Source organism: Lolium rigidum, chromosome 7 (genome assembly GCF_022539505.1).
Source record: "Lolium rigidum isolate FL_2022 chromosome 7, APGP_CSIRO_Lrig_0.1, whole genome shotgun sequence".
Classification (NCBI taxonomy): domain Eukaryota; kingdom Viridiplantae; phylum Streptophyta; class Magnoliopsida; order Poales; family Poaceae; genus Lolium; species Lolium rigidum.
The window spans coordinates 290,001,541-290,014,940 of record NC_061514.1 but is presented as its reverse complement, the minus strand read 5'-3'; the positions used below and the strand labels follow the sequence as shown (position 1 = coordinate 290,014,940).

The 13,400-nt window shown below is 42.0% G+C and overlaps 1 protein-coding gene across 1 annotated transcript; it reads right to left on the bottom strand.

The window, feature by feature from the left end:
- Positions 1-2,521: 2,521 nt before the first annotated feature.
- On the bottom strand, positions 2,522-12,843 carry LOC124674177 (probable histone-arginine methyltransferase CARM1). The gene is made up of 15 exons (XM_047210214.1): positions 12,595-12,843; positions 12,403-12,474; positions 11,666-11,774; positions 10,999-11,142; positions 10,721-10,824; positions 10,542-10,640; positions 10,380-10,449; positions 9,296-9,392; positions 7,718-7,772; positions 5,472-5,555; positions 4,772-4,849; positions 4,572-4,675; positions 4,291-4,463; positions 4,042-4,193; positions 2,522-2,921 (listed from the first exon to the last, which is right to left on the bottom strand). Exons 1-15 carry the CDS (start codon positions 12,787-12,789, stop codon positions 2,838-2,840), a joined length of 1,620 nt encoding a protein of 539 aa, XP_047066170.1. The 5' UTR covers positions 12,790-12,843; the 3' UTR covers positions 2,522-2,837.
- Positions 12,844-13,400: the final 557 nt, after the last annotated feature.

The window sequence follows — 13,400 nt, the reverse complement described above, 5'->3', positions numbered from 1 at the left end:
GTTCCGTGATCCATTAGGAAATCTACATGAGAAGGGAATTTTAGTATCCGACACAAATAAGATATGGTCGTCAGTCAGGACTGAAATCTTCTTGGTTTAATGTATGTATAAGCCTGAAAACGGATTCTATTTTTCTCTGTTCTGGGAGTCATCTGGGATCAACATAAGAATGGTACAGAAAGACCCACACTTCTTCACAATCCAGATCGCAGTCTACAAACTATAGCATGAGAACTCACCGGGAAACACGACGGGTAGGTGGGGGATTGGCTGCAGCAAAGCATGGAGAAACCCGTCGCGCGAGCACTGATGGCATGAAAGAGAGGAGAGGTCGAGAGGTAGAGGCGAGGCGGTGCATTGAGGGAGGGAGGCAGGAAAAAGGTTGGGGAAACGAGGAAATCGAGCGTGAGAGGATTTGCATCTACACCATCTCGTTAATTTCTAGAGGACATCGAGGGCGAATCCTATTCACCGCTCATAGCGGGAGCGATTCGCTCCCGCCTGAGCGGTCGGGCGAGCTGGGCCGGCCCATTAACATGACTGGATTTTTACCGATTTCTACTGGTTCTTTTGTGTCTGCCTGAACGTTTTTTCCTTTCGGTTTTGTTGTTTTTTTACCGATTTTTACTGGTTCTTTTGTGTCTGTTTTCTGTGGGTTTTTTTTGTTATACTTCTTTTGCTTTTTTCTTCCGGTTTTTCTGAAACTTTTTCAAAATTGAACATTTTTTAAGTTTGAACTTTTTTGTAGATTCGAACATAATGTGAACTTTTTTTAAGCTTGAACTTTTTTATTATTTGAACAATTTTCAAATTTGAACTTTTTCAGATTTGAACATTTTTTAGTCAAAACATTTTTCAAGTTTGAACTTTTTTATATTTGAACAATTTTCAGATTTGAACATTTTTTAGATTTGAACAATTTTCAAATTTGAAGTTTTTCAGATTTGAACATTTTTTAGTCAAAACTTTTTTCAAGTTTGAACTTTTTTATATTTGAACAATTTTCAGATTTGAACATTTTTTAGATTTGAACAATTTTCAAATTTGAAAAATATAAATATATTTTCCAGAAAATAAACTGTAGACTTTTTAAGATTTAAACATTTTTAAAATTTGAACAGATTTGGCGTTTTACAAATTTCAATATTTTTAAATCTATTTTTTTGAGATAAATTTTTAAATCTAAATATGAAAGAAGAAAAAAGAGAGAGAAAACCGTACCTGTTATTGGGTTACTGCCGGTTCGGCCCATGAAGCGATGCCTCAGGCGGAGCGTCGCTCTCTCCCGCAAAGAGCGGGATATAGGCGCTCCCGGAATCGAGCATGAGAGCCTACCGAGCGGCCCGAGTGGCCCAGCAATAAGCGGCCCAGAGCAGACACGTCCAGGCAGCCTGCTTATCGTTGAGGACGGACAGAGAGGAGATCGCCGGAGGCCTAGCTGTGTTAATGCAATCTTATTGCTGAGCCAAACTAGAATTCGCTGCTAATTTTATGCTGCCAAGGCTGCTGAACGCTGATGTTAGCTCAAGGCTGCTCAATCCCCCACATGCCTTTCCAGCGGTAGCGGCGCCAGAGATGATGTGCTGGGTATTCATTTTCAACATGTGTATTCATTTTGTCAAATTCCTCATGTATATGCCAAAAAAATTCCTGATTTATGAAGAAATTCTAAGGTTTTGTCAAAATCTTGGTTATTCAGCTGCATACGCAAGAATACTCCTGACGCCGCCTCTGCTTTCCAGCTACAGGACTGCCTAAAACACAGTCGCGCACATTCAACTACCATCGCGAGTTTCCACATATATTCAGCCGGTAATCTGAAGTAATGTCTCACAACTTGATGGATGAATTTTACCCTAAAAACTGCCGGTAACGCGCACTTTTGGCTCTCAGGTGCACGCGCATCCTATATTGAAAATATGTCAGCAATTTACTAAAAGAGAATGTGTCCTAAATTAAATGGGTATGGAATATATGCAAACATGTGTAGCCTACACAAAAAAAATAACAGATATACTATTCACAATATAGTAGTAGACACGTACTATTCATAATATAGCAAAAATCTATTTTCTCTTTTTTATGTAGGTCACATAAATTCGAATTTTTCCTTGAAAATTGACACGAGTAAGTAGCATGGTGACATGTACTCGTCCGCGAATTATTTCAAAAAAAATGACACATGTAAATAAGGTTATTTGAATGTTTTGAATATCAGAGTATGGTGCACCCGAATGCACCACCATATATTCGCTGATAACATGTGCTAGTAACCGGTGCTTCATTTCATGTGTACTGCAGTTGCGAAAAATGTTTGGACATGTTCAGAAAGTTCATGCTGCTAGTATATGCATGACATAGGGAAAAAAAAACAGAGACATGACATGAATTTCTCAGCAAGACTCGCCTTTTAATTGTGAAGTTCAAGCGAGCGACTGCCGACTATCATTCTAACAACATTCAACTCACGAGCGACATTATTTTTTTTCATTTTTTGATTAAGCAAAGACGTTACAACAGATTTAAAAAAATGCAACCAACAACTCAGAATAATAGAATTATACATAAGAACATACAACCTTCTTCCCTGTTAGATGCCTTCTACCTCCAATTTCACGTCTGATCAGATACTCTTATTGTTTTCTGACATTAAATAACCAGGCAACCGCAAGCACAATTAGCTGCAGCGCTGCACAACTTTGACACAATGATCTACCACCACACTGGACGCGATGTTAGCCATTGGGAGCTACACATGGGAACATCCAGCAGAAGCATATTGTTGTACGGACCTGAGCTCGTTGCAGGAAGCAAAGCATGCACCTCACGTTTCCTCCCTATCGAGTGAAAGCTGCAGTCTCTCTCTCCTGTTCTACTGTGATGCCAGGGCTTAGCCCATCTTGCATCTGCTGTTCAGATCCCTGTTTGCAGTATAAATGTTAGATGCAGTAACATAGAAGAAATACAATTTTCAAGGTTTACATGGAAACAGAACAAGTTTGAAGGTTTGAATAACAGATTATGTGCCTTGGCAGCAAATGTGCTAATGTTCAACCACTTGACCAATGACCATTAAGCCTGTTCATGGTTTGGTGTCAAACCTGCTAAACCATGAGCCCAGACCGCACCAAACCAGATACACAGTTTATACCAGGTTGAACTGGTTTCGGGATTAAAACTGGGAGCACAAAACTGCTAGCTGGTTTGAGGCGGGCTGAACCAACAGAAACCATTCAACCCCTAGGCACTAGGCACACAAACCGCCAGGTCCAGGTGCAGCTCGCCTTGAGGGTCGCCATCAACAGCGCTGAGATGCTTGCTCGAATGGTACCGCCTGCAGATTCCGGCCACTGTCGGATTCCGGTCGCCTCCATCCCGACCACCGCTGTCCCGGCCGCCGCCCGTCTCTCTTCCGGCCACCGCTGTTCCCCCCGTCAGCCGCCACCTCCCGTCCAATTCAGGCTGCCGCCCGTCTGATTTCGGCAAGCGCTGTCCCAGCTGCTGTCTCAGCTGTTCGCCGCCGCCGCGGAAATCTTCACAGCTCTCTTCTGGCCGTCCGCCGCCGCCCAGCTCCCGCCCCGGTTCCGAAACCGTACACACCGTCAAACCAGCCCGCACCAACCCATTCTATCACATCCTAATTAAACGGTGTAAACCAAACCAATCCAATTAAACCTGCTACTGACGGGCTGGTTTGAGAAACCTGTCTAAACCATTTTAAACCGGGAATGCCCAGGTTTAATGACCATGCTCGAATCCCAAAAGGAATTAATGGGCAGGTGTCTTGGGTCATGCTGCTCATTTGCTTAGCCAAACATTATCCTATTCTAGTGGTGTCAATATTCTGACAGACGTACATGCCTAGTGTTTTCAATGTTATTTCAGAAACAGAGGTACATGCCATATGGTGATATTTCTAGTGTACTCAATGTTCTGTATGAAACAGATATTGTACAAATAATTACGGCATACCACATAAAGATAACTGTTCAAAACGATGCGCGCCCATCCAACACATAAATAGAAAAAATACGAACTTACTTGAGCCTGCAAAGATGATAGTGGCTGCTGTTGGTCTTGTGGCATATATTGCTGAGGTTGAGACATCCTGTAATACGGCTCCTTAAGTTCAAGTTTTGCTGTGGATGTCTGAAGGATGCCGCCTTGCTCCGCACCCACACCCCACATTTTGGCTTCAAGAAAGAATCAGAAAGGCACAAGAACCATGAGTTTCAAAAATTCAAAAGCAATAGGTAGTAGTGACATCAAAAGAAGAAAAGGTCGTCCAACCTGACAGTGTTAAGTATATTGTGTAGCTTTGTGCACTATGGGCGACAAGATGAAGTCGCCCTGTTATTTCTTGGCCAGCCATAACGTACAATGGCTGCGCAAGTACGCATCGCAACTGGTACCAGTGAGTTGTAGGGGAACCTGGAGCAGTGGTAAGCCATCTTTGCACAGTGCTACATTACAAATACCATACTTTTAATCCCAGAGAAATGAATAAGGATATTGAAGATGGTATAAGTTGAAGGGCAGAACAAATCAATACTACACAGAAATGTTCTGACCTTCCATTGAACAATACATCAAACCAACAAGCTAGCCCATGCACCCTAGTGCCAACAGAGGATACAAAACTTAGAGGAATATCAATTTCGTAAAGGTCCTCTTCCTGAAAAAGAAAAATAATGATCCACATTTTGCACAAACCAAAACAACTTCAAGAAAATTGGCATGTAACTTCAATCTCATCTCCAGGAGTGTATACCTTCATTTTAGTGAAATCAAGAGTATGATATGTGGGTGGAGAAATCAATAATCTTGGATCAAACGCATCCACCACAGGCTGCACAAGAATTGCAAAATATTTAGATTTGTCAATATGAAACAGTCACTCGCATGAGCACACATTCTTGGGTCATATATGAAGTACACAAATAACAGTCAGAGTAGCAATAACATGCTTCAACTGTATCAGAACCAAGCAACAACAAAAAAGTAGCCAGATTTGTTCATCTCAGTTAGTAACTTTGTGAAATCCACAAGAAACTAAACGCAATTAAATTTACCAATTAACTGGTTAGAAACAGAAAGAAAAACATTTCAGCACTTGTTACAATAATGCTCTATTGTTATCATACTATGTGCCCAAAAACAGGGAGTGGAGTAGTAGGTTCTTTCCAACCAAAGATGAGGCAGGGTAAGGATCTGCTCTAAACGATCCAAGATGAAGGCAAAACTAATGATCAACTACAAACAGGACCAAATAGGACTAGTTACTAGTGACACTCTGAATGTCGCTGCAGTTCCAGGGTAAACCATAGGGCAGGATGACACATGCTACAGAGGTAGCTGAACAGAATATTACAGACAACATAAATTAACCATTCGATTATCAGTTTACCATAGCTAGCTGCAGACAAGTTGAGATGCAAAGCTACTAAGTGATAAGGTCAAATAGGGTTCACCTGTGAAAAATATCCGTCGAACGCGGAACTATGCAAGGGTGTAAGATCAACACCAAAAAAGTTATGCTGCTGCCAAAAGAGAGCCTGCAAGTACATAAACTCAAAATAAGACCGCAGAAATGAGAGATACCTGCACTAAAACAACAGACTTGCACCAGGTTATACTCTTTGAATAAAAATGGATGCAAACAGAAAGTAAGCCATATGCACTCCTGCAGAGATGGTAGCTAGCACTCACTCAACATAGAAATATAAGGCACAACACCTTCTAAGATTTATCTTTGACCAGCAATTAGTTCAACCAATATTTGAATTATGTGAAACAAAATGGATACTACTGGAAAGAGCAAGATGAGAACGAATTCAGCAGCAGCATTTCATATCATGGATTACATATTGAACTAATTATTGGTCAAAGTTAAATCTTGGAAAGTGTGGCATCTCATATTTTAAATGGAGGGATTACCTATTAAAAAACCATTGTTTTATTACGTTAGTTCACATTTTAAAATTCACGGGTGTGGGCACATGCTGATCACAGTGCAGCATCATGACATAACAAATCATGGACAAGCTAAGGATTCTTGGCATTCGTACTCCCTCCATTTTGTTAGAGTAGTTTATATAACTGTGTATTTTCCTTATTGTAAGAGGGTTTTCTGTATATTCACTACACTTGAACCTGCATATATTCTGACCCTAACCTCCAGGAAATACAATACGAGTAAAATTGTTTGACAAAAAAATATAGTAAAAAATAGTACGGAGTACAATGTTCTCCACAAACACTGTCTCTCTCCCTCGCTCTCATATGATTTTTGATTGTGTCCGTTCTTCCAACTTTTGTCTCGCACGATGCGCCTGCCAGCAGGTTCCGCAGGCGGTGTTTGCCGCTGTACGCCTGTACCTTTACTCCTACAATGGCTTCTGACATGCACCTTCTATCAATGCTCGCCTACATGACAGGGTGCCATCTTCGCTGGCTTCTGCAGATAGTGGTGGCCGCTCTACATCCTCTTGTGGCATCTATATGCCACTCTACGTCGACTCCTCTGACAGCTTCCGCATGCAATGGTGCCCCCCACTCTACATTGAATCCCTTTCGCGGCTTCCTCAGGCTGCTCAACTTCGACTCCCCTCATGGCTTACACATGCCGCTCTCCGTTGACTATTCTCTCGGCTTTTGCATGCCAATATATGTCGACTCGTCTAGCGGTTTATACATGTGGCAGTGGTTGCTCTACGTCGACTCCTCTGGAGTTTTCCACAGGAGGTGATAACTGATATTTATTTCCTGACACAGCTTATAGCTCTCCAAACTCAGTTTTTGACCGATGGGTGGGTGGGTGTTAGAGTAGTTTATATTGATGTGTATTTTCCCCACTGTATGAGTGGTTTTCTACATATTCACCACACTTGTATGTGTATATTCTGGCCCTTGGCCTCTAGGAAATACACTTGTAAGTCTGCACTTCCACCAAGGCACCGAATGAAAAAGACAATAATGCCTATTTTCCATTCATTGACTAGCCTAATAACTCTTTCTGGGTGTTAGTTGCTCATTAGTGCACCATGCACCTTACACTTGAGACATGCTAAGGATTCCATTGGGAAGGTAAATCACCAGTGACTTGGTAGAATACTATTATCAGGAACGGGGTGTATAAAGAAAAGAGAAAAACTTGGTTTGATGGCAAGTACTTTGGAAGAATATGAAAGGTAGCATAGCAAGTATTGTAGAGTACTTAAGACCCAGATGTTTTTGCATGACCATTTTTGGACACTGGATGGGGGACAAAAAAAACTTTGCATTATTTTAGCATATAGAAACAAAAGACTAACATGCTGTTGGACATGTTTGTAATTTTAAATATAAACAACATGCTGTTGGACATGCTTGGGATTCCTGTGATTAGCTAGTTACATATAAACACACACAGACCCGCACATTCCTCTCTTCTCTCGGACAGGGTATGAAGCTAAATCGAGGAACCACCCTATATTGCCTTTTGGTTTAATGAGGCCCTCCACAGGGCCACCTCACACGTAGATACACAAGACTGACAACATAAGCCTCATGATGTGTACTGTTCCATCTTATATTATCCATAACAATAACACAAAGTAAATTCCCCACCAAAAGTAGAACTCGGCAATTATGTTTTAGTTTGGTAAATTAATGCAGTGCGATTAATAAAGCTTCAGAAAAAAGCACTTGACAGGATACAACTAGCAAATGACAGTACCTTGTTTGCCATTTCAACATAAAGGTATTCATCAGAAAACGGAGCCATGTGAATCCTACAAATGTTCAATAAGTCGAGCAGCAGTGAGTAACTTTTAAATAGATTAAAAACAATAACTGCAAGCTTGTCAACTTAGAAATTTCAGGCTGAGTCAAACAGCTTATAAAATGATTCAACTCCAGAACTACATATTATTTAAATATATTCCAATCCGTCCCAAAGAATGTATTAGAACTCTCAAATAAAATTAACTCGATGTGAAGTTCAACTTCCATTGGCTGTATGATGATTCCAGAATATAGATGTTGTCAAACTGAATGCATGTACAATGTGACCAACTCTTTTATTTTGCTGATAAATTATTGGTACTGCGAACTAGCATCCACAGCATTTCCAACAATGTTCTTAATTCCAACCAGCTGTTAGCCTGTATGTAATCTTGCCATGGTGTGACCTGCACCTATAGGTTGTGTGCAGGCTGTAGTGTGAATAGCACACATAAGTTGTGTGCTTGCTGTGTGTGAACAAGGCACATGAGTTGTGTCCTGTGTGTGTGAACAGTGCACATAGGTTGTGTATTGAATAGATAGGCAGGCTCTGTCGCCGCATGCAGCTGGCTGTGACAACTTCCCTGAGGGAGATTATGTACATTGGCGTTCACCCGTGGCTGGGTTCGCACTGCACCTGCACGGACCAGACCAAGCTGCAATGTGTTTGCAGCTGTCTCTAGGTTGGGCTTGTCAGGTTTGCAGGCTGTGAACTGAAAAGTAGAAGCACAGTTGATTTTGACTTGCTCCAGAATTCAGTGAACCTGCCACAGTCAGTTTGTGGCAAGTAGGTTCATGGAGCAAGCTGAGCTTGTGTATAAATAGGTCCTAGCATAGGTTGCTGAGGGCAAGCATTAGTTGCTAAGTTAAGTAGGCATTTGTTACTGAGTAGTGTAGCATTCGTTGATGCAAAAGCTTATAGAAGAAGGCATCTGTTGCCTGAAACTTTTGTATGTTCTCCACTTCTCTGTAGTGCTAGTCCCTCATTTTCTGCTTTTACTCAAGAGAGAACAGGGAGAAGAGAGAACGGAGGGAGAATACTAACACCAGCCAGACACACTAGACAAAACCATATGAACCAATGCACCAGCCAGCCGGGCTTTGATCTTTGAGCAAGGCAGGTATCAGAGCACTATTTTGTAAGATTGCGCAAGAATGCAAAATAGTGTGAACCCCCTTAACATGCTCAGAAGCTGGGCCCTTTATTTGTTATTTTTTCTTATATAAATTAGTATCATATTTTGGAAATTATCTCTCGTTATTGTAATGTCTAGTTTTTTGGTTCAGGCCAGTGGGTCAAAGTTCTTGCCCAAGCCCAAACTGGGGTGTCCATGAGGCCACAAAGGATGATCAACCAATGCAAATGTCTCTTGTGCAACAAGAAATGTAAAACAACAATTAATTAAGTGCACAAGAAATAATGATACAAATCAATAGAAAATATATATAACCAAGCAGGTGGTAACTGGAGAGTGGAGGCTGATGCCATAAATAATTATTATCCAGACTTATGAAATCATAAGAAACATACCTTCCCGTCGTTGGAAACATTTTACCATCCGGAGCAAGGAATCTGTCCCTAGCTATAACGTAGGACTCTAGCATCCTCTCATTCACCAAAAGGGTTCCTACAAAACATTATTGTACCAAATAATAAATACAAACTTCAGAAACAAAAAATAATAATGAGTATACAAGTAATTGTTGGAGCACTAAGGGCCACTTCTTTCCGGCTTCTCCGGCGGCTGCTGGGAGAGGCTTCTCCCCACCAGCTTCTCCTAGAAGCACGAATTCCTCAGCACGGATTCCAAATTTGTTTTGGCTTATAATCTAGTTTGATCTAAACTAGAGTATAAGCCGAAACAAATTTGGAATCCGGGCTTCTGGGAGAAGCTGGTAGGAAGAAGCTTCCCCATAAGCCACCGTAGAAGCCAAAAAGAAGTGGGCCTAAGACTTCAACAAAAACATACAGACAAACAAAAACAACTGTGCTACAAACAATGGGGGGGCTATGTTGGAATAATCTTGACTATGGGCTTGTTTGATTGCTATACTAAGGTTGCCAACATTTGCCACAATTTTTTCATGGCTAAGGTTAAGTGACCAAATTGAGCACCACACCTTGCCACACTTTTCTGAGTCTGTGGGTTCATGGTTGCATGAAAAGAATCTTGCCACAAGTGTGACTACAAACCGAACGGGTGTCTAACTCGGTCTGTGGTGTGGCAAAGTGTGGAACCCTAGTATACCAACCAAACATACCCTATGTGTGTGTGTTAGTAGGACTTCCCGTGTTGTTCATGTCCTAGTATGTGTTTTGAGTCTAATTAGGTTAGGTTGGTTAAACTTCAACCAGATTAAAATAAACTGATGAATCAAACATATTGTAGGAAATTGTCTTCAAAATAGACTGCAATTCAAAACCAGTACATTTAGTATTAGTTTGAACTTTGAAACTATGATGTATTCTAGTACATTTAGTAATCTAGACTGGAGTTCCCGATGTAACAAGGGTATACAGATTAGCCTTGAACATCACTACAAGATAGAACATGGTAGGCATACAGATCAACAAAAGTATAGAACAGTCCAGAAAACTTAAAAGAGAACCATACCCATAGGCTCGGAAATCAGTATATCAGCTTTCTCTGGAAGTTCGACATCCTCAACTTTGCCTTTGATGATCTAATTAGGAGGGAGCGGGGCACAGTTTCATTTGAGTGAAAAGGGGGAATCTGAAAAGAGACGTATCCAAATCCAACCGATATGAAACAAACCGTGATTCGTTGTCCGAGCGATGGGTTCCCTGAAATAAGCCGCTGGGCATGTTCAACCATTTCAGATGCCTCAACTGCATACACGTGTTTGGCACCAGCCTGACAATAATGTGAAAAACAGCACATATTAAGTTATCAGACAATGAAGTGAAAGAACCAGTAAGAAGTTTAGAGCGCACCTGTGCCGCGAATAACGAAAGAATACCGCTACCAGCTCCAACATCAACCACAACCCGACCCTCAAAGTCGGATCGGTTTTCCATTACAGCAGCATAGTATGTCCCTGGAACGAAAGAATGCTGTTATATTTGTGCAGAAGGCAAGTTCCACGCCATGTTGATAACAGAATCAAATAAGCGAGAACTTCAATTCAAAATGTAGGTTAGCATTTCTTAAAGTTCATATACAATGGAATTTCAGTTAAGCGGGTAATTCAACAACAGGAAGAGATATTTACCTGTCCTCACAAAATCTTGCAACATATTTTGTTGATGTAATAGTTGGCCATAGTAGTGGAAATACATCTGTGCTGAAGATGCCTCAATTTTTGTATCAAATTTGCTTTTAGAAACCATTATTGATCCATTTTCCAAGGGTTCACCTGAAAGATAGGAAGCAATATAATACACATAAGGAACTATAGTTGTGTTTCCACCAAAGAAAAAAGAAGCATTGAATTCCGAGGCATGATTTCTGGCACAAGTTATTAGATGGACAAGTCATTGCTATTTCTCAGGTTCCACGCCGAACTAAAATCTACCACAGGTATACGTATTTTTAGTGCATCTACCAAAAAAAAACATGCAGTAGAATTCATCATGCACGGTTTAGATTCATTCACTAAATTACAGTTATCCTCCAATAGTAAAGCAATATGAGGTGTAAGTTCTACGAGTAAAAAAACGGTATGCTGCTATTTCATCGGATAATAATACATTTATATAGGATATGATATATCAAACCACTCTGTTGGTAATTATGTAGAATATAAAGGCACTTGTATTTGAGGGAAGCTACTGCGACCGTTATTTACTGGAGATTGAGAGATATAACTAATGTCATGTATGATGAGACTCTAAAGCTAACACTGAGAATTATCAGAAACAAGAAATGAAAGAACAAACCAGGTTTTCCACTAGTGATTTGTTGTTTCCATCGTTGAAAAGCTAGAGAGAAGGCTTTGCTCTCAGCTTCTGACCTAAGAACAACCTTAATTGCTCTTGAAAATAATTTCTGCCTCAAAGAATTGAGAGTTAACATGAAGTCATTCAGTATGTAATACAAGAAGGTTCTAATGTATAGCCCACATTAAGAAAAATGAAAAGGGTGGCAACAAGGAAGTGTTACACAGCAGGGATCCATCTTTACACCATGTCAAGGTAAAAATATAAAAAACTTTTCAGAGTTTTATTAGGCTCTATTTCAGGGTAGGAAGCACCAGAGTCCTTTGCAAACAGGGAAAAGGTGTCGAGAGTTGTTGCTTTTCTTATACAAATGTGAAGCTACATTAAAGAGGTACACTGCATGCTGAGATCAGAGTACAGTTTCATCTAGAACTGATTAAGTCACTACTGGAATAAAATGTGCCAGGAAATAGTGTTTTTCAAAATACAAAATGCAACACAAACTGCAATATTCATGTCATTATACAGAACTAGTATAGTACTATTTCCATCAAATTCACCAAACCTCCACTCAAGCATATTTACACGAAATTAACTGTTTCTCTACATCAGTAAGTCTGCATCAACTAATCCTCGGAACATAAAATTGGGCGAACTGAGCCGACACATCTTCAAAAGGGGAATATCCAGCAGAAGCACGAAACTAACATAAACCGAACAGAGCAACTGAAGAGTACCTCTTCCACGCCAGGCTTAGCCTCCGTCTCGCCGCTCACGCACAGCCACTCCGTCCGCCCCAGCTTAAATATCTGCGAAACCCAAAAATTACTCTCCAAACACAAAGCAATGGCACACACGCCTCCCCAAAACGCACGAATTCGGTTCCCACAGCTCCACTCTGCCCAAATCACAGAGATCGCGGCGAGCACCTGCGCGTCGGAGAGGGAGATGCCGATCTCCATCGCCTGGTCCGCCCCGGTCCTGACGAGGCTGAGGCGCGCCGCCCCGGAGGCGGCGTCCAGGCCGAACACGGCCTTGCCGCCGGCGCCGCCAGCCTCCTCCGAGGCGGCGGCGGCGTTGACGTCGGAGAAGGACACGTTGGGGAACATGTCCGCCGAAGCCATTGCGGCGGAGAGCTCGGGATCCCGGGGCGGCCTGAGGCTCCGAGCGCCGCGGCGGAGGGAAGGGCCTAGCTAGGGTTTTGGGGTGGGCGCTGGGGGCGGGAGGATTGGTGCGTGCTGTTTTTTACACCTCGTGCCCTTTTTTCCTCTGCGGGTTTTAATTCTGGCGGAGACGACGCGCACGCGCCGCCAGAGCCACGGCGACGCGGTGAATTCGACCTTATTCTTTTAACTTGTCGCTGACTAGTGGGGCCACGTTTGCACCAGAAATTCGGGGCCCGCGTGTCATTGAAGTGCATTTGTACTCCTTGCGTACGCCGAGCAGCTCTCCTCGCCGTGTACGGTCGTGACAAGGGTTTACTGGAGACTGGTGGGCCCACGGGTTTTTTGAGGTGCATGATGAGTGTGTCATTGCTCAGGCAGATCTGGTACTAACAACAAAATCAGTGAGAGTGGGCTTTCCGGGCCACCTGGATTTGCCCTTTGCAAGCCCAAATATATTTGGGCTACTGGGGCATTTCCTATTCGCCGCCTAGGTTATCAACGATGAGCTGAGTCCCGTTTACATGGCACCACATCGGTTTTTGAAACCCTCTGCAACTTTTTGTCCGGTT